Raw genomic sequence first — 18,571 nt, forward strand, 5'->3', positions numbered from 1 at the left:
CTGACTTACACATTTTCATGGGTGTGTTTAGTTTTAGAATAAGAGATCAAGGGAAAATCCCCACTGACTAGTTTGCTCTTTTCCAGATTGGTGTGGTAAAAGGGAGTACAGAATGATGCTGACAAGATTTTATTTCAGTTATAATTGTTAGTAGTATTGTGATTGTCAAAACTGTAATTGTAGAAGATATGTAGTTAAAAGGAGGGTATAGTTACCTCTTATTTCAGGAACAGACAAGCCCAAGACCATCAAGAAGGAAGAGCATGAGTGGAGCTTTGGATCCCTGCCTGAAAAAGCAGTGACATCAGAGATAGTGGCAGAGGTGGTGACATAGAGCAACTAAGGACTCTAGGCCCATGGACTGAATGAGGCTGTGTGCCTACCTGCTGGAGACAGACTTTTAGACATTTATGAGTGCACCAAATATTTCTGCTTTGTGTGTGAAATATAAGAGGAAAATGGGGCTGATGCATTTTCAGTTGTACATGTTTTAGTTCAGGCACAAGTATAATACCTAATATAGGTATGGAGAGCTAGTGTGGTGCTGTGGGTTAATGCGCCAGACTGTAAAACTGTTTGAACTATTCCTCAGAAACCCTATACTGGGTCACTATGGGTTGGAATTGACTCTACGGCACTTAACAACAACAATATGTTGTTGTTATGTGCCGTGGAGTCGGTTCTGACTCATAGCGCCCCTGTACAGGCTTTCCGAGGCTGTAAATCTTTACGGGAGCAGAAAGCCTCATCTTTCTTCCACGGAACAGCTGGTAGTTTCGAACTGCTGACCGTGAGATTAGCAGCCTGATTCGTAACCACTACGCTACCAGAGCTCCTTAACAACAATGTAGGTGTAGTTATATCTACTCTTAGGGACATCCAGAAATGATACACTTTATGAGGATCCAAGAAGAATAAATGAAGATGAGAACAATAAATGTAAAGAGAAAAGAGGATTTGTGAGAATTTCTCAAAATGGTCCATATTTGGGAATAAAGGGCACATGGGATTGCTAGACCTGACATAGGTTGTTAATTCACACTCAGGGATATGTAAGCAGGGTGAGTTAGGGGAGGAGGTAAGAAATCTGTTCTAGGACCAGTAACTAATTAAATGAAAATACAGTTATTAGGCCATGGGTACCAGCCGGGCTAGATTGTGAACTGCATGCTAAATGGGGGAGGGAAAATATAAATAAAACTCTCTGCGAGCTGGCCATGCAGAGGGTTTGCCCATGTCTACTGAGTTGGGTACCCAGTTTTGCAAAATCGAATAAACAAAACCTCACTCTTGCTAAAATGAGTACAGATTGGGTTTCTTTAGCATTAATCGGTATTGACGTTTCTCACAGTGCGGAACTGGGCAGTGTTTAGTTCTGTTATACATAGGGTCACTATGAGTTTGAACCAACTTGACAACACTTAGCAACAACAAGACAATAGGACACTTATTGGAACTCATATCATCAAAATTTTCCAAAAGGCTACTCTGTAGAGATGAGAGCAGATTAACAGTTGTGGGGTTGGTAATGGAGATTGAGGGTAAGATTGATGACAGAGGCCTGAGGAAGCTTGTGTTGTAATAAAAATATTGTTTTTAATCTTGATTGTGCCAATGGCTTCACAGGTGAACACTTGTGTCAGAACTCAACAAATGATCCACTTTAAATATTGGCAGTTTGTTGTAAATCAGTTATATATATAAAAGTTAGTGAAATGTAATAAAATCATGTAGTTATTATGGTGATTAAAAAAAATTCCGAATAGTGAAGCTTAATTTGCTATTTAAATAACCTAATTCATACAAAAGTGTGCAGTTGCAAACCTTTTGCTCATGATTGTGGTTTCTCTAATATTCAAGAAGATACTGGGAGGGATTTTAGGTTGTGGCGCCACAGAATAAGCACTTGACCTCAAGGTCGGTTTGAACTGCAAGGTCAGTGGTTCATACCCACCAGCTGCTCCTCAGAATAATTTGTCAGAATTTCAACTTGAGTGTTGTTGTGTTGTGTTGAGTTTATTCCAACTCATAGTGACCCTGTATAGGGTTTCTAAGAACAGTTGGTAGGTTTGAACCGTCAACCTTTTGGGTAGCTGTAGAAACATTTACATTTTAAGAGGTTTGCTGCAGTTTTGCAAAATGAATACACTTGTGACTTTAACGTAGATCAAAAAACAGAACACTACATGCAACTGGTAATTAAAAAAATATAACTTGCTGAGCTCGTACAGTAAAACTGAACATATGTTGCATGACCATGCAAAGGCAATTTCCAGTTTTGAAAAAGTTCTGATAATGGCATTACATATTATACAAAAGCTGTTCTATTTACTTGTGTATGTATAAATATAATTTATATTTTGCTTAATATATTTCCTCTTAACAGTGGACTCTCAGAAGATTGACCAGGAGGGGAAAGTCCCAAAAGAAACTTTTAAAAAATTGAAGAGTCTAGGACTTTTTGGAATGCAGATCCCAGAAGAATATGGTAAGTAGGAAAAGCAACACCCAACTGATTTGGCTCTTTAAGAAAGCACTCTGTCAGAAACAGTTTATACATGGGGAAAGGTAACATAAATACAGTATGTCAAGTCAGCTGTAAAACGTCTGGAATTAAAGTCAGGTGTGGGCTCAATGTGGGATGAGATGACTAGCTGGAGTCTAGGCTGAGCACACGACCCACCTGGCGGGAGAGCTGTTGAGCTCTGGACTTGCTTCACCTGCGGTGGTTCCTACGCATAGTGAAGGGACTGTAACTGATCTCAAAGTGGCTTTGGCTGATTTCAGTCTTTCTCACTGTAAAGATCGCTTGTAGGTAAGTGCCGTGGAGTGGGCTCCGACTCCTAGTGACCCTGTATAGGGTTTCTGAAGAGCAGCTGGTAGGTTTGAGCCACCAACTTTGTGGTTAGCCCCACACTACTAGTCCAAGAGCAGCTAGCGTTGTATGTTGGAGGAAGGACTGTGTGGTTAGAGTCTATATGTTGAACTTCAGGGCTTGCCAGGTCCGACTTCTCACCCCAGGTTCATCAGAAGCTGTTGTGCAGAGAGAGGTTGGCCTCGGAGAGATGAATAATAGGAGCCCCTCAGCAGGATTCTTTACCTTTTTGACTGTTTCTTTAAATCTTTAATGCCCCAAATGAAAGGTCTTACCTTTCTCCCCCATGTCCTAATTTAATTAGATTTGACCAGTTACTATAGCTTGTCTCTCTTTTGCTTAATCTAGAGTTGGTCATTGAAATTCTGTGGGCACAAAGTTAGGGAGGGGGGCTAGAAAGTGTTTCCGAGGGACAGATAACAATCACACTCTCTTTGTTTTTGCTCTCAAATCCTTTTACCCTAAAAGTCTGCCTCTGGGCTCTAAACTTTCACCCCGCATCCACCTCCCTGGACTCTTTTCTGTTTTCCAAGCCTTTGTTGGAACTACCTCTAAGTTTGTTAAGTTACCGATCACGGGGTTTAGGGGAGACGGCGTCAGGGGACACCCTGCACTCTGTCTTCTGGGCAGTGCAGCAGCTACAGGAGCAGTAGCCAAGCCCCCTAGTGTAGGGCGCAGCTCTGCTACTTGCTGGTTATATGACCTTAGACTGCAGGTTGCCATTTGTTTGTAAAGTAGACATTGGGCCACCTAGCCACCGCTGGAAGGATTGTGCAAAATACTCAAGTACAGTAGAGGTTATGGTTTGGTGTTTTTTCCCCCTCCCTCCTCATTGCTTGTCTTTTTATTTCTAAAATAGTAATTCTCAACTGGGGGTGATTTTGCCCTTGGGGAGTGATAGTGGAACATTTGGCCATGTCTGGAGACACTGGATTGGTGGTGGGCTTCTGGTATGTAGTGGGTAGAGGTTGGGGATACTGATAAACATCCTGCAATGCATAGGACATAGGGCACCCCCACATCAGAGAAACATCTGGTTGGAAACATCAGTGGTTGAGGCTGAGAAACCCTATCTTACGGTACACTAGCTAGTCCATTTTAACTACTCTGTGATGTAGCTGCTCTGTTTTTAAAAATATATACATTATTTCTGAAAAAAAGGTATTCATTCATAAAGTAATTGTATGTTTTTTATGTTAAGTTGTTATGTGCTGTAAAGTCGGTTCCAACTCATAGCAGCCCTGTGTAGGATTTCCGAGGCTGTAAGTATTTGAGGGAACAGAAAGTCTCATCTTTCTTGAACTGCAGACCTTGTGGTTCACACTCCAGTGCTTATTCTAAGGAGCCGCAGCGCTCCCGGATATGAAGATACGTATTTCTAAGTATGATTATTATATACCTATGTCTGAAAGGTTGTACAGAAAAATATTTGAGTGGTAAGATTATTGGTGATTTTTGTTTTCTTTGTACCTTTCTGTATTGTTTCCCCCCCCCCCCCCCCCCCGTAGTGTTCTGACAGAAAAACAGTTGTTTGTCTTTTGGGAGGGATTTTAGGTTGTGGCACCACAGGATAAGCACTTGACCTCAAGGTCAGTTTGAACTGCAAGGTCAGTGATTCAAACCCACAAGCTGCTCCTCAGAAATCCTAAACAAGGCTGCTAGGAGTCGAAACTGACTCGACAGCACTTTCAACAACAACAACATACTTAAAACTGTAGTCCTGATGTGGCGCTGTGGGATGGCACTTATGTTGTTAACAGCAAGGTACGAGGGTTCGTACCCACCAGGCTGTTCCTTGGAAACCATCGCTATGAATGGGAACCAACTCGACAGCACTTAACAATGACGTACTTAAAACTGTGTTTCTTCTCTTAGGTGGCCTGGGCCTCTCTAACACAATGTATGCGCGGTTAGGGGAAATCGTCGGTCTGGATGCATCTATTGCCGTAACGCTGGCAGCACACCAGGCTATAGGCCTCAAGGTCAAGTGTCTGGGGGGGATCCTGTTTGGTGCATTCTGAAGGTTGAGGCAAGAGGCTTGCTCACTTTTACAAGCAAGTGATTGGGTTCGTTATTACAGGGCTGTGGAGGAGAGCCCAGCCTGCTCCTTGTCCTCTCTCTGCAGCCCCTCACTCCTCACTCATACACACCCTCTCTCCATCCACCTAAACATGGCCTTCAGCTGTTCGCAAAGCAGTGGCCATTGATCATACTGTCCCACGTCTTGACTCCTCCCCACCCCATCCCCTTGATCCATCTAGCGTTCAGAGTCCCAGGTAGGTGTCCACTCAGGCTAACTGCAGGCCTTCCGTGTGACTTGTTGAGAAACTACGGGCTCTGGGGATAGTCTCCCTGCAGTTTGTGCACACGTGGTCTTCATCCCACTGGGCTTGGTGCATTCTTCGGCAGGGAGGAGTCACACAGCTCTTTCCCATTACACATCAGTGATTGCTGAATGAGCAACATACCCAGCTCCCTCACCCCAAAGCACGTATGTATTAGATGTTGGATTAGATGCGGTCATTTTGTGAAGAGTAGATCTGGCCAGGGAGGGGGTGATAGGTAAGTCCTGACTGGACTGAACACCTTCTTTTTGGATTTATTGTCCAGACCAGCCTCTCATAGATAGGATTCCCAGTTTGCCGATGTTGACGTAGAGGCTTGGCGGTCTGCCTCTTGAGGCCATACAGTCAGGAAATGGAGGGGTTGTGAAAATCCCGCTCTGCGGGTCCTCCAGGCCCACCCACACTGCCCGGTAGTGGGGTCGCCTTCGCAGACTACTGCTTCCCTTCTTACCTGAGGCTGGCAGCTCAGAGTTCATGGTCTTTTCTCTGCCTTAAATATTTTTTTTCAGTAGCGGGGAGATATTTTGCAAGCACGTTTCACATTCTCTTGCCTCTCCATACCTGAAATTGGTCTGTGTATGCTTTGTTTAGGGAATCATCATGACAGGAAATGAGGAACAGAAGGCCAAATACTTGCCCAAACTGGCACTGGGGGAACACATTGCAGCTTTCTGCCTTACGGAGCCTGCCAGGTCTGACCCTTGACTGGGAATGTCTCATACAAACAGCTTTTCACATGTTGAGGTTCCCTGGGATAAGAGGCTGTGGTTTTGTTAAGTAGGTGACTTCTGTTTTTCCTGTGTCTGCAATATTCCAAAGAATCTTAATAGCGCTCTTCATTTTCTGTCTTTGCCTCATATCTCTTTCCCTGTGAAATTTATAAACAAGATGGAAGGTCTGACAGTATATAATCAAGTGTTGGAACAAATCATGACGCACTGTAATGAACTCAGGTTTCAAAGCAACTTTTCAGAGTATGTCAAATGGGCAGTCTTGTCCCTGTTTTACAGATTAGGAACAGAATTTCTATGAGGTTGGATGATGAACCCAAGGTCACACAGCTAAGGAACCAGTCCATTACTTGGACCACACTTCGTCATGCTGGAAACCATCCTCCACAAAGGATTTATTACCTGTAGCTAGTTAGAAATTGGAATTGTTGGGTTTTCTTTCAGGAGTTGGGAACTTACTGGTATTCTTCATTCTGTTTCTTATATAACCCCTAAGAGCAGTACTGGAGTTGTTTCTAGATACCTTACGTTGCTAATTTAAAAAATAAAAGGCCAGGTACTTGCACATTTAGACCTTTTCGGGGTTGTGTCTTCCAATCCTTGTAGACTTTTGGTATTGTAGACTTGGGTTTAGATACTCTCCTCATTAGCTTCCGTACCACCTGATTGGGCATTTCCCTCATGGGTGCCTGAATTCATCCTTGAACACATCAGGTGAGCCCATTTTGAATACAAATCTCCATGTTTAAGCCTAAGCCAAGGTTCTGTTGTGTTTTAAAGCAGATATCTCCTGTCTGAACACAGATTAGTTAAATCTGGCCTGCTGCTTATTTTTGGTAAATAACATTTTATTGGTACAGCATCCACTTGTTTACAAATTTCCTACAGCTTCTTATACAGTAGCATCACTGAACAGTTGAAACAGACATCCTATACAGCCTGCAAAGCCATGTTCACTGTCTGGCCCTTTATTTATTGTCAGACTCTCAAAACTGTTCAAATTTATTCCCAGCATTATTTTCTCTCAATCAACCACATTTTGTCCCTGCAGTGGGAGTGATGCTGCATCTATCCGGACCAGAGCCACGTTAAGTGATGACAAGAAGCACTACATCCTCAACGGCTCCAAGGTACAGCTTCACAGCCTGCTCAGGATCTCAGTCATGGCTATAGTTACCGTTGATACTGACATGCACCAGGATTGAGGAGATGCACATGCTACCTCAGGACGACCCTAGGGGCTGCATGCCACTCCATGCTGCCATTGTAACATCCACCTCCCTCAGTTGATTTATGGTGTTTTTTTTTTTGTTTTCAGAAATTATTATTCAAAATCTCAAACATTCATAAAAATAGTTGTTACACTAGACCCATCACTACCCAGTTTTATCTGTTTTACTGTCTCATTCACTTGTGTCCTTTTTGTCACCATCCCTACGTCTGAGCCTCATCTGTAGCTCTTGTTGTTGTTAAGTGCCGTTGAGTCGATTCCAACCCATAGTAACCCTGTATAGGGTTTCCAAGGAGTAGCTGGTGAGCTTGAACCACTGACCTTGCAGTTCAAATGACTTTGCAGTCTGGCGCATTAGCCCACAGCGCCACACCAGGACTCTTAGTATCTTTAAAAAATGAAGACCATATTTTTAAGACAAAGCTATAATATATCCTTTCCACGTTAAAAAATTAAAATAAGTTCTTATAGTCTAGCAAGTGAATTCCTTATATTACAGTTTATTGAGAAGTCTCTTCTTTTTCCAACCTCCCTTTTTTCCATGTCCTTTCCTCCTTCACCCTCTTTCTTTCTCACCTTTGGCTGAGCTCCTCACCTGCGTTTCTTGATGAGCCTGACTGGTTGGTGATAGAGCCTGAGCTGCCTTAATGTCATTGGCTGCTCTTCTCCACACTCCTCTGGCCGCCTGGGTTTCCTGAAAGGTCCTTGACCTAGGTGAACTCTGGATTGAGGGTTCCTGTACTCTTCTTCCCAGTCTCTGGACCCTGTCTTCTTGTCATACTGGCCTGCATTATCTAGACCCGTGGGCTCTCTGTGTCCGGCCTGCAGTCTGACAGCCTGCTGACCTGCCTGTGGGAGGGTGGAGCTGAGAATGCCCCACGGAGGTTTTGTTTTTCTCCAAAAGCTTTTTTCTTTCTTTTGTCAGATCTGGATCACCAACGGAGGACTGGCTGATATTTTTACTGTGTTTGCAAAGACACAGATTGTTGATTCCAACAACTTGATGAAAGACAAAATGACAGCATTTATAGTAGAAAGAAACTTTGGTGGGATCACTAACGGGAAACCCGAGGATAAGCTGGGCATTCGCGGCTCCAACAGTAAGCGTGCGTGTGTGTGTGTGTGTGAGAGAGAGAGAGAGAAAGAACCCCCTGCCCCATCCAAATATCAAGATAAAATGAAATTTAAATAGTTTAGGTTTTATTTAAGCATGTTAACAATACCAAATTAGGAATGCCACAATGACCCAGTGGCAGATGCAGGTAAGTGCACTGGAAGTGAGCGTCAGGTAAAGACCTGCTAGCCTTCCTGAGGGAGCAATGGTGGGCTAGGTGGGAATTCTCAGGAACCTCCATGTCTCTCCTGTCTGGAACCTCCCCACCCAGGCCCTTGGGTCCTGTAGAACTCCTCCTGTCCCATAAGGAGCTCTTGACCAGCCTAGTGCTGACTCAGGGGTCTACCTCTTGGGTCCTCCAGTTCAGATCAGAGGCATCTGCAGTTCTGCTCCTGACACTTCCTCTTTGGGGATCCTTGTTCTGGGAGGTACTGTTTGCCAACTCAAGTGACTGTGGGGTCAAAGGACTCAGAGTTCTAGTCTGAGCTCTACTTAAAAGCTTAGTTGACTTCTCTGTGCTTTGGTTTCCTCAGCTAAACAGAGGGCCAGTGGAGAGCAATAATAAAACCACTCTGGGTACAGGAGACTGGATGTTCCCATGTGTGTGAAATGCTGAGTGCACCTTTAACAGTGCTAGCTCCTGCCGTTAGTAATGCTTTGATTTTACTCGTGCTGCTGACTGAGTACCTACTCAGAAGGCTCCAGCTGGGGAAGGAGAGTACTCAAAGGCCTTAACCTAAGAAAAGGCTTGGCATGATGGTAGGGAAAAGGTAGGATTGTAGGGAGGAAGCAGGACTGCCATCCATGTACCACTGCAGCAGCACTATCGCTATGGAAGTCTGGGAAAGTGGAACCTCTAGAATTGTGCATTGCAGTGACCCTGGAGGAGAGGGTAGCAGCACAAGATGAGGTCAGGGAGGGAGGTGGGGTCCTCCCCATACCCAGGAACAAGAGTCTTTAGGAGAACAGCCTGCTCCTGTAGCTGATATATTTGAAATAGTAGGATAAAGATTGGCAGACCCAGAGTGTGCTACCTGTCTTGGCTACTCTGGAGCCATGACCTTCTCTATTCTAAGCCTCCCTTTTCTCTTGTGTAAACTCCTGGGAGCTACTGTACTTCAATAACATGCCCAGACAATTTGATAACAGAAAAAGCAGTACTGAAGCCCTTGTTCTTTTGCAGCCTCCAGAACCGCGCCTTCCTCACTGTCCTCAACCTTTGTCACTCTTGGCCCCTGCTAACTGCATTTCATTCATGTTGACTCCTGTTTTTTCAGTATGCCAAGCTCTTCTTCATTTTAAGGCCCATTGGTTATCTACTGCTAAAGTGAAGTCCTGGTGTGGCACTGTAGGATAGGCACTGGACTGCAAGGTCTGTGGTTCAAACCCACCAGTCACTCCTCAGAAACACTATATAGGGTTGCTATAAGTTGGGACCGACTCGATGGCACTTTACAACGGTTGCAGTAATGCTTCATGACAAAGCACTGTAGAGCTTGGCTGATAGCAGTAACACTGTTCTTTCACAGATTGACTGGAGTTAACTGTGGAAGCCTTCTTCAGGCTGTGAGCTGGAGTCAGGGCTGCCCCATGGGTTTTCTTACTTGCTCCCCTTTAATGTCGTGGCAAATGATCTTCTCATGGCAGATAACAGAAGCTCTAAGAGGCCAGACCTTATAAACACATTGATGACCTTTGCTCAGATTGGGTCTGCTGCAAAAGTTACACTGTAAGGGAATGGAATTAATCCAATCTATGGAAAAGGCCCTAGAAAATGCTGCTCCATCTAGCTGAAGTGTTCTGAGGCTTTTTTTTATGACTGACCCCTCCTTATCCTCCAGACTTCTAAAATGTCACCCTGTTGATTTCGTCCATCGCATATCTCAGCACAATAGGTTTGTAGTTTTTCCCCGGACCAGAATAGAGCAGCTCCACGAGGATAGAGCCTTGTTCTCTGCTCTTTCAGCTGCAGATGTCAGATGAGTGCACACATGAGCTACCTGTCATGCACGCAGGTGAAATGTAGAATACTTTGCATCTTTCAGATTCAGTCTTAAATTTCATGTTTCAGCTTGTGAAGTCCATTTTGAAAACACCAAGGTACCCGTTGAAAATGTCCTCGGAGAAGTAGGAGGCGGGTTTAAGGTGAGTTATTGGCAGCAACCCTTTGAGTGCTGGCAATTTCATGGATCTAGCTCATTGGCTCCCAGCTATGTTCTCTCCTGTGTGTGGCAGACCACCCCTCTGAACCTAAGGTTCTGTGTTAGAAAGTGAGGATCTTGACCCTGAAACATTGTTGGGGAAGCATCAGTAGCTTACATCATGCACCCAACTAATCTGAGTTTATATTTATGTCCCTTTCCCCTGAAGACTAAGAATTGATGTGCTCTATTGGAGTAATGTGGCCCAGTGCCTTTCTCAGGGAATAACTCCAAGGATGTTCATGAGAGCTGCCACAGCAGTGATTGAGTCAAGGCAATGGAACTGCACTTACTCCCGGCCCAAAGTCAGGAGCATGATTAACTCAGCCAAGATGCTGGCATGAAGCTCTCCCCAGGCTGGCTTTTTTCAACAAACCTTCTGATAAAAATAAACACTGTCCTGGTCTGTTACCTCTGCTTCCCTCAGTGGCCCTGGGCTTTCTCCAGCCCAGTGAGAGATGGCAGGGCATTTAGGCCACAGTGTACCTCCTGCTTTCCTCGCAGGTGGCCATGAACATCCTCAACAGTGGGCGGTTCAGCATGGGCAGCACTGTAGCTGGAATGCTCAAGAAATTGATTGGTAGGTAAGTTGGGGCAGGAGCAGGACAGTCCTGCCCCTGCCCTACATCATCCTGGGGGGCTTTGCTGTGGTCAGAGCCAGCCCACCTGACAGGCAACCAGCTCAAGTTTGGGATCTGAACTGCAACTGCCCAGGCCTGGTTTAGACCCAAGAATGCTCTCAGTCTGCTCCCAAATGGTTACTCTTCCTGTGTCAATATTCCTGTGTTTACCCACCCACACTGGATTAGGGAAGGGGGTGGAATTCTGTCAGGTAGAAAGGGCCTATGGCTTTGAGCTCTAGAACAGAGCTACTTAGTGAACTTCTGACTGAGCCACACACTAGATAAACATTAGCTCTGATTCTTACAAATTCCTGTTCATCAAAGATCCCCCACTTTGGAGTTGCACAGTGACTGAGAATTGTGAGTCAGATGTGGAACCCAGACCCCTCAACCTCCAGATCTTTTCTTTGATCTTTTCTCTCAAGCTGTCTGACACCTTTTGTTGTGAATTTAAAACAGCCCAACAGCCCTGTTGGGGGTTTGTTTGGCAGAAAAGGTGGCTGTTGCCATCTTAGTTGGAAGTAATTGTAGGGAAATGCAGCTGGCAGGGCCATATTGGGGGTCGGGGTTTGCACTGGGAACAGCATCCTCTGAGTGCCTTTATAAAGCCCCTTCTTGGTAACAGATTATGGCAACACCTCTCAGAGTTCAGGGCGAGGTGAAGACATGAAGTATACATGAAGTGGTATAGTGGGTTATGCATTAGGCAGTTAACTCCAGAGTCGGCAGTTCAAATCCACCAGCCGCTCTGCAGGAGACAGGTGAGGTCCTCTGTTCTCGTAGAGATTTACAGCCTTGGAAAACCCTCTAAGTCAGACCCAATTCAATGGCATACAACAGCCCTCATTTTATAGGTGAATAAGCTGAGGCTCAGAGAGAGAGAGATTTTTGCCCAAGGCAAAAACGAGCCTAAAATGTACCTAAGCCTAAAGGCCAAGCTTGTCAGGTACCTTGCTCAGTATTCTTGCTTTGTTGTACTGCTCACAGGGCCTGACCTCTCTGGGTAACGCTCTTCGGTTCCAGAGTTTGGTGGGCATTAGTGGTCAGCCTGCCTCCCACAGGCTGCAGGACCTTTACTGAGTGTGTGGAACTTGGGTAATTGCCCACCCCATCAGCCTACACAGTCTGTGTTTACACACTGGCAGCTCTGTTTTGGGGATGAAATCCAGTGACAGATAAGCACCTGCTTCTGCTTCTAGCTAGGGCATTTCTCTGCCTCAGCTTTGTGCTAGGTTCTTAGCTTCTGTCCGCTGCCATTTTCACCACAATGCTGGCAATCGGTGTGTTGTCCCCATTTTGCAAAGGCACAGAGGGGTGGATTGAGCAGCTTAACATGTCAGGAATCGAATCTGTGGCTGACCCCACACTCTGAGAGCTCTTCCTGCTCCACGGCACAGCTCTGTGCACACAGACCAGGGAGTGCACGGTCCCTGGACCTCTAAGCTGGGGCGGGGGGCCCCTGTCTCCTTGACGGCATTCGGCAATCATGTGAAAACTGGAACTTTTTACCTCTGTTCTTCAGAGATGACCGCTGCATATGCCTGCACAAGGAAACAGTTCAACAAGAATCTCAGTGAATTTGGATTAATTCAGGTATGGGGGAGTTATGAGAGCCATGCTTGCTTCTCTGGTGTCTGTCCTGGTGACTGCTCACCATGCAGTGACCTGGGAGAAGCACTGGATAAGGGGATGTTCCTTGTGAGTCACTTGGATTAAAAATGCCTGGGCTTGGTTCTCCTGGTGGGTGAGCCTTCTGGTTTAATGACCTGCTCTCCTGGGCGTTTTTGGGTTGCTGCATGCTCAGGTAGCTTCTTGACTGTGTTTTTTGAACTCTCCAGGAAAAGTTTGCCCTGATGGCTCAGAAGGCTTATGTAATGGAAAGTATGGCCTACCTCACTTCAGGGCTACTAGACCGGCCGGGCCTTCCCGACTGTTCCCTCGAGAGTGCCGTAGTCAAGGTAAACCCAGCATAACCAGAGAGCCAACATCTGAGATTTTTTTTTTAATGTTTTATTGAGAATTATGTGATTGTTTACATGGGAGAACCTTAGCTTTATATTCATCCTATCATATGTTGTTTCATTGCCATGGTTAAAATCCCATCCATGCATCATCAGCCAACCAAAGTGTATACCCTGCAAGCCTGTCCCCTGGTCATCGGCACACATTCCCTCACCCTTTCTGGGTCTAGAGTCCCCAGCTGCTCCGTCTCTCCATGTCATCATCTCTGGCTCCATTTCTGGTGTCACTGCTTCTCTGGGTAGGGTCCCGCACTCCACTCTTCTTCCTTAGTAGTCCCAGGGACCTCCATTCCTGGACCCCTCCTTTTGCTACAAAACGTCTACCTTTACATTTCCAACCCTCACAGTCAGTCCTGATAACAATCACTATTGTATCACAAGAGACCCATCCCCATCTCTTTTCACCAGCCCCGCCCAAGCAGATTGGCTACTACTCAGTAGAGATTCTACCTTCCTCCGTGCTATCTGTATCTAGGCTCCCTCTTAAAAGCTTGCTTGTAAGCCAGTCACTTCTTGACTTTGTAGCCCCCTATTTTGGGTAGCCAATATCCCAAGTTTCCCATCCCTGTCTACCCTGTGTATCGAGGGGGTGGGAATGATCTTCGCTGTAAAGATATGTTCCCTCTTTTGAGCTACTGCATTCATAGGTGTAGGTCAAGTTCATCAAATTGTTTCAGGTTACTCTTTTTTTCCGCTTCTTTCTTCTCCTAATTGAGTTCTGATGATCCAGTCATTGAAGCCAGGTCAAGTGGGTATTATCTGCAAGTGTGGGTGTTCTTGTGCATATGCCCTCACTTCTTATTAACTGGACGCTTCACTCTCCACTCTAGTCCTCTGTGACTGTCACCGACTCTGAGCCCAAAAGTCCCCAGGTCTTGCCACACCACTGGCCAACCAGGTCTCCACCCGGGTTCACAGGAGTCTGTTGAATGTGGTAGGGCTTAGCTTGCTGCTTCATTGCTGTTTTTCCCTCACTTCCCCTTATTGGTGACCAACATGGTCACCAGTCGGAGCGCATGTCTGCTCGTTTATTCCCATTGAGTCTTAGTCTTGGAAGGGGGTTTGCCCTGAGGGGACCCAAGCACTAGCCTTGATATATCCTGGGTGAGCAACTTGCTTGTTCTTGTAGTAATCAGTCGGTATGACCTATATTATTTTGTATTTTTCCTGTCGGTCTCTCTTTCAAAGAAGTATCTTCTGGTCTTCTAGCCACTCCAGGCTGGTCTGCTTGTCCTTCCAAGTGGAAATTTCCCACCTCAGAAGATTCTGGATGGGGTTCAGAATTCCACCTATGGTCTTATGCAATGCAGAGGCTCCACAGGAAGCCCCCCTCACTTGGCACATTGTAGCCCCATTTTAGGTATTCCAATCAGTTATAGTCAGAAGACGGATTTACAAGCTTTCTATGGTGATATTTCTGGCTATTCCTTTCTCTCCCCCTCAAGTGGCTATTTTATAATGGTATGCAAGGGAAACCAAGATTCAAAAGACAGCCAAGCATCTTAACATTATTTCTCCCCTTTTGCCCATTCTAACCATGTCTCAATCCCTGTATCCCAGAGCCCTGTTGTTCCAAGGTTGTGCATACATCAAGGTTGTGCATACATCATTATTTACCTCTGTCCCACTTAGCCCATGCAAACCTGCCTAATTGTTTTCCCATCCGCTTTGTTCTTCCATTCCCCTTCCTTTCTTGTGTATTGCCCCTTTCACCAGCACCCAAACTATCATGTGTCTTTCCCTACCTGTGCTCCACCTTCCCCTCCCTCCCCTTATCCCACCCCTCACATCCTGGTAACCAGCAAAGAATCCTCCCCACCTTTTAATTGGGTTCTTTTCTTAGTCTTTTACAATAGTGGTCCTATGCAGTATTTTTCCTTTTGTGACTGACTAATTTCACTCAACAGAATGTCCTCAAGATTCATTCATATTATGTGGTGGCTTGCAGCCTACTTGTTATTCTTCAAGGTAGCATAATATTCCATTGTCTGTATGTACCACAGTTTGTTTATCCATTCTTCAGTTGATGGGCACTTAGGCTGTCTCCATCTTTTTGCTATTGTAACTAGTGCTGCTTTGAACATTGGAGTGCATATATCTACTCGTGTTATGGCTCATATTTCCTGTGGGTAAATACGAAGTAGAGGAATTGTTGGATCAGAAGGTTTCTATTTCCAACCTTCTGAGGAAGCGCCTTATTGCTTTCCAGAGAGGTTGGACCATTTTGCAGTCCCACCAGCAATGCACATCCCCGCCAGCATTTATTGTCCTCTACTTTTTTGATCTTTGCTGTTACTACTGGTGTGAGATGTTATCTCGTTGTTTTGATTTGCATCTCTCTGATGGCTAGTGATTGTGAAGTGTCTGTTCATGTCCTGTGTCCACTTTTTAATTGGGTTATTTGTCTTTTTCTTGTAGATGTGTTGTCATTTCCTATACATTTTAGAAATTAGTCCCTTGTCTGATACATTGTTGCAAAAGATTTTTCCCATTCTGTGGGTTCCCATTTTAATCTTTTGGTGAAGTCTTTTGATTCACCTTGTTTTTAATTTTTAGTATGTCCCACTCATCTATTTTGTCTACTTTTGTTTGTGTAATGTTCACAATGTTTGGTAGTCTGTGTTAGAGCCCTCAAATTTGTCCCTATTTTTCCACTGATGGCCCTTGAATTCTGGAATTCACACTTAGGTGTTTAATCCATGCTGAGCTGGTTTTTGTATGAGGTATGAGGTAAAAGTCTTGCTTCAGCCTTTTGCATATCACATTCCAGTTCTGCCAGCACCATCTGTTGAAGGGACTATCTCCTCCCCATGCAGTATACTTAGGCCCTTGGTCAAAAATCAGTTGGCTATAGTGGATGGGTTAATTTCTGGATTCATGCTCTTATTTTTTAATTGTTGTTAACTTGTTTTGTTTTCATTCTGTAATTTTTAATCTAGTTCTGTCTTTGTGTGTCTGTTGTAAATGATTCTGTGTGTTCTTATTCCTCACATTAGATAGAAGACATGACTTAATGAAATGAATGAAGAATCAGACTCCCAGCTCATTCTTCTCAGTTCTAACTCAGCTCCCTTATTGATTGACCTAAATCAAGGTCAAGTAATTATATTTTTTTATATCAGACCTCTTTCACTCTCCAGCTCTACCAACTCATTTGTAAAATGGGGTTTAATACTACTTTGTCATAGTGGGCTATGAGTTGTGCTGCTAATTGCAAAGTTAGCAGTTTCAATCTGTTGGCCACTCTGTGGGAGAAAGATGAAGCTTTCTGCTCCCACAAAGGTTTACAGCCTTGGAACCCTGGTAGAGGGTCGCTATGAGTTGGAATCAACTTGACGCACACCACCATCATCACCACAACCACCTTGTACACTACCTTGTACTGCACCTAGCCACAATATATAAAGATTCAATAAATCAGCAATCACAGCGCTAAGTGCTTAGTAAGTTCTCATTTTTACTTGTTTCTTCCCTTCTGCCTTAAGTCAGTCTGAAGATTTTAGATTTGTCTAACCAATTTTTCTGCCTAGTAATGCATTTTCAGACAAGACATTAATCCTTTTCATCTTGTTCCTCCACCACCATGTTTTCGTCACCTTACTTCTTATCACTGAATCTGTTTTATAAACTATACAATGTTGAAATCAGTACAAAATATGCATTTGTTATGAAGATTCGATGAACTAACAATGCATTCTCCTTCTACTCTACCTACCTACATTTCAGACTCTAGCAATTCAAATGTGTGAAAAACAATTCTGATGCTCACAAAGGAGTTTTTCAGCTTAAACTTGGTCTTAATATGAGGGTTTTCAGACTCTTGGGAGAGCTGAAATATTAACCAAATAATACCAAAAGCCAAAATAACCTATGCTCAAGGCCAGATTAAGGCATGTAAAGGTCCTAAGAACAATCTCTGGTGCCCCAGCTGCTGCTTAATCACATATTCTAATGGATGGATATGTGAGTCAAATACGTTGTTGTCTATGTTTGAGCTGCAAATATATGACCATGACCCATTGCTTTCCTAGTCCTCTCTGTTCATCTGGATTTAATGATCGGCTGTAGTGGCCACACAGAACTCAGCCATGGTACTCACAGATATGGGCTTTATTAAGGACATTAACAGGTTACAATTCAGGGTCAGAACGGTTCCAGGCACAGTTGTCTTATTCAGGACAGCCTCTCTGTGCCTGGCTAATGTTACAGAGCTCTTGGGTTGCTGTTGTTAAATGCTGTCCAGTCAGGTCTGACTCACAGTGACCGTGGATAGGGTTTCTGAGGAATGGCTGTTCAGTTTCAACTGCCAATCTCACAGTTCAAACTGACTTTGCTGTCCAATTCTAATCTTACAGCGCCACAACGGGACTCCTAAAGCTCTCATAGGGCTGCTGATATATGCCCATAGGACACACCACTCCACCATAAGCCTCAGCATGAAGGCACTTGGCTCTAGCTCTGTGGGTCAACAAACCTAGCTCCTCAATTAAGTGCTTGGAGGCATCTCACTCTGGGAGTGAGCCTCCTGCCCAGTCTCGCCGTTTTACTTACTTTGTGGGCTGGGAAGCCCACTGCTCTGTCTCACACTCTGGCTCTTTGTTCTGCTGCTGCTGCTCCTGTATCATTCCTCTGGTGTCACTGGATTGAGGAGGGTCAATGTATAGGGATCCTGGCATCCAAAGAATGTGTTTCTTTAATGGTACTGAAATCCCCCTCCTGCTTCTGAGATGGCTCATTTTATGCACGTGTTAGAGTATCAAGTTTTTACAATTACCCTGATCTCTGATAACCTCCACAGCTGAATCATGCCATCTAACCAGGATCTCACCTACTCTTACCCGGACCAATGAGGAAAAGAGGCTTGTGGTGGAAGGTACAAAGACTAAGATTAGAAGAGACAAGTCATTCACACACCACAGAGCCCGTTATTACTGCCACTGTATCAATCCATCTCATTAGGGGACTTCCTCTCTTTCACTGACCTCCACTTTGAAAACTAGACATTCACCAATTTTAGTTTAAACAGCTTCAAATTTGATACTTGTTTGTAATAAATGCTATAATTATAGTTGAACAAATGAAAAGATATCAGAAAAGAAAATTGAATGATCAAAACCCAAACATTACAATAAAGTATTATATTTAATTTTTAGATAGATAAATCTTTTTCAGGTAGTTCCAGTACTTCTCTTCCCTCAAAACCATTTCCTAGTTCTGCCTCTTCGCCATTTGTTTGCGCTATTCGGTCTTGTTTTTTCATGTGAACTGCGATTGTTGTTTTTGATGCACTGTGGTGTTGTATTTGTTGATGAATATATGTTGGCGTATTCTTAGGCATTCACAAACTGCCCTCTGTTAGATGGGATTGAGAGGTGAACTTTTGCACTGTTCTGTGTGTTGTGTGTATAGTTCACTTCAGGGTGAATGGAG

General features: G+C 44.4%; 1 protein-coding gene across 1 annotated transcript in view; it reads left to right on the forward strand.

Moving 5' to 3' along the window:
* Positions 1-18,571, forward strand: part of ACAD9 (acyl-CoA dehydrogenase family, member 9) — a 46,336-nt gene that overhangs the window by 19,589 nt on the left and 8,176 nt on the right. Inside the window, exons 3-11 of the mRNA XM_006870473.1 lie at positions 2,387-2,488; positions 4,751-4,857; positions 5,812-5,912; positions 7,003-7,081; positions 8,108-8,282; positions 10,368-10,441; positions 11,002-11,077; positions 12,643-12,713; positions 12,959-13,078. Of these exons, the coding sequence (XP_006870535.1) occupies positions 2,467-2,488; positions 4,751-4,857; positions 5,812-5,912; positions 7,003-7,081; positions 8,108-8,282; positions 10,368-10,441; positions 11,002-11,077; positions 12,643-12,713; positions 12,959-13,078 (825 nt within the window). The 5' untranslated portion in view covers positions 2,387-2,466. The remainder of the gene's footprint in view (positions 1-2,386; positions 2,489-4,750; positions 4,858-5,811; positions 5,913-7,002; positions 7,082-8,107; positions 8,283-10,367; positions 10,442-11,001; positions 11,078-12,642; positions 12,714-12,958; positions 13,079-18,571) is intronic.

This window comes from Chrysochloris asiatica, unplaced genomic scaffold (assembly GCF_000296735.1).
Source record: "Chrysochloris asiatica unplaced genomic scaffold, ChrAsi1.0 scaffold00142, whole genome shotgun sequence".
Lineage (NCBI taxonomy): Eukaryota > Metazoa > Chordata > Mammalia > Afrosoricida > Chrysochloridae > Chrysochloris > Chrysochloris asiatica.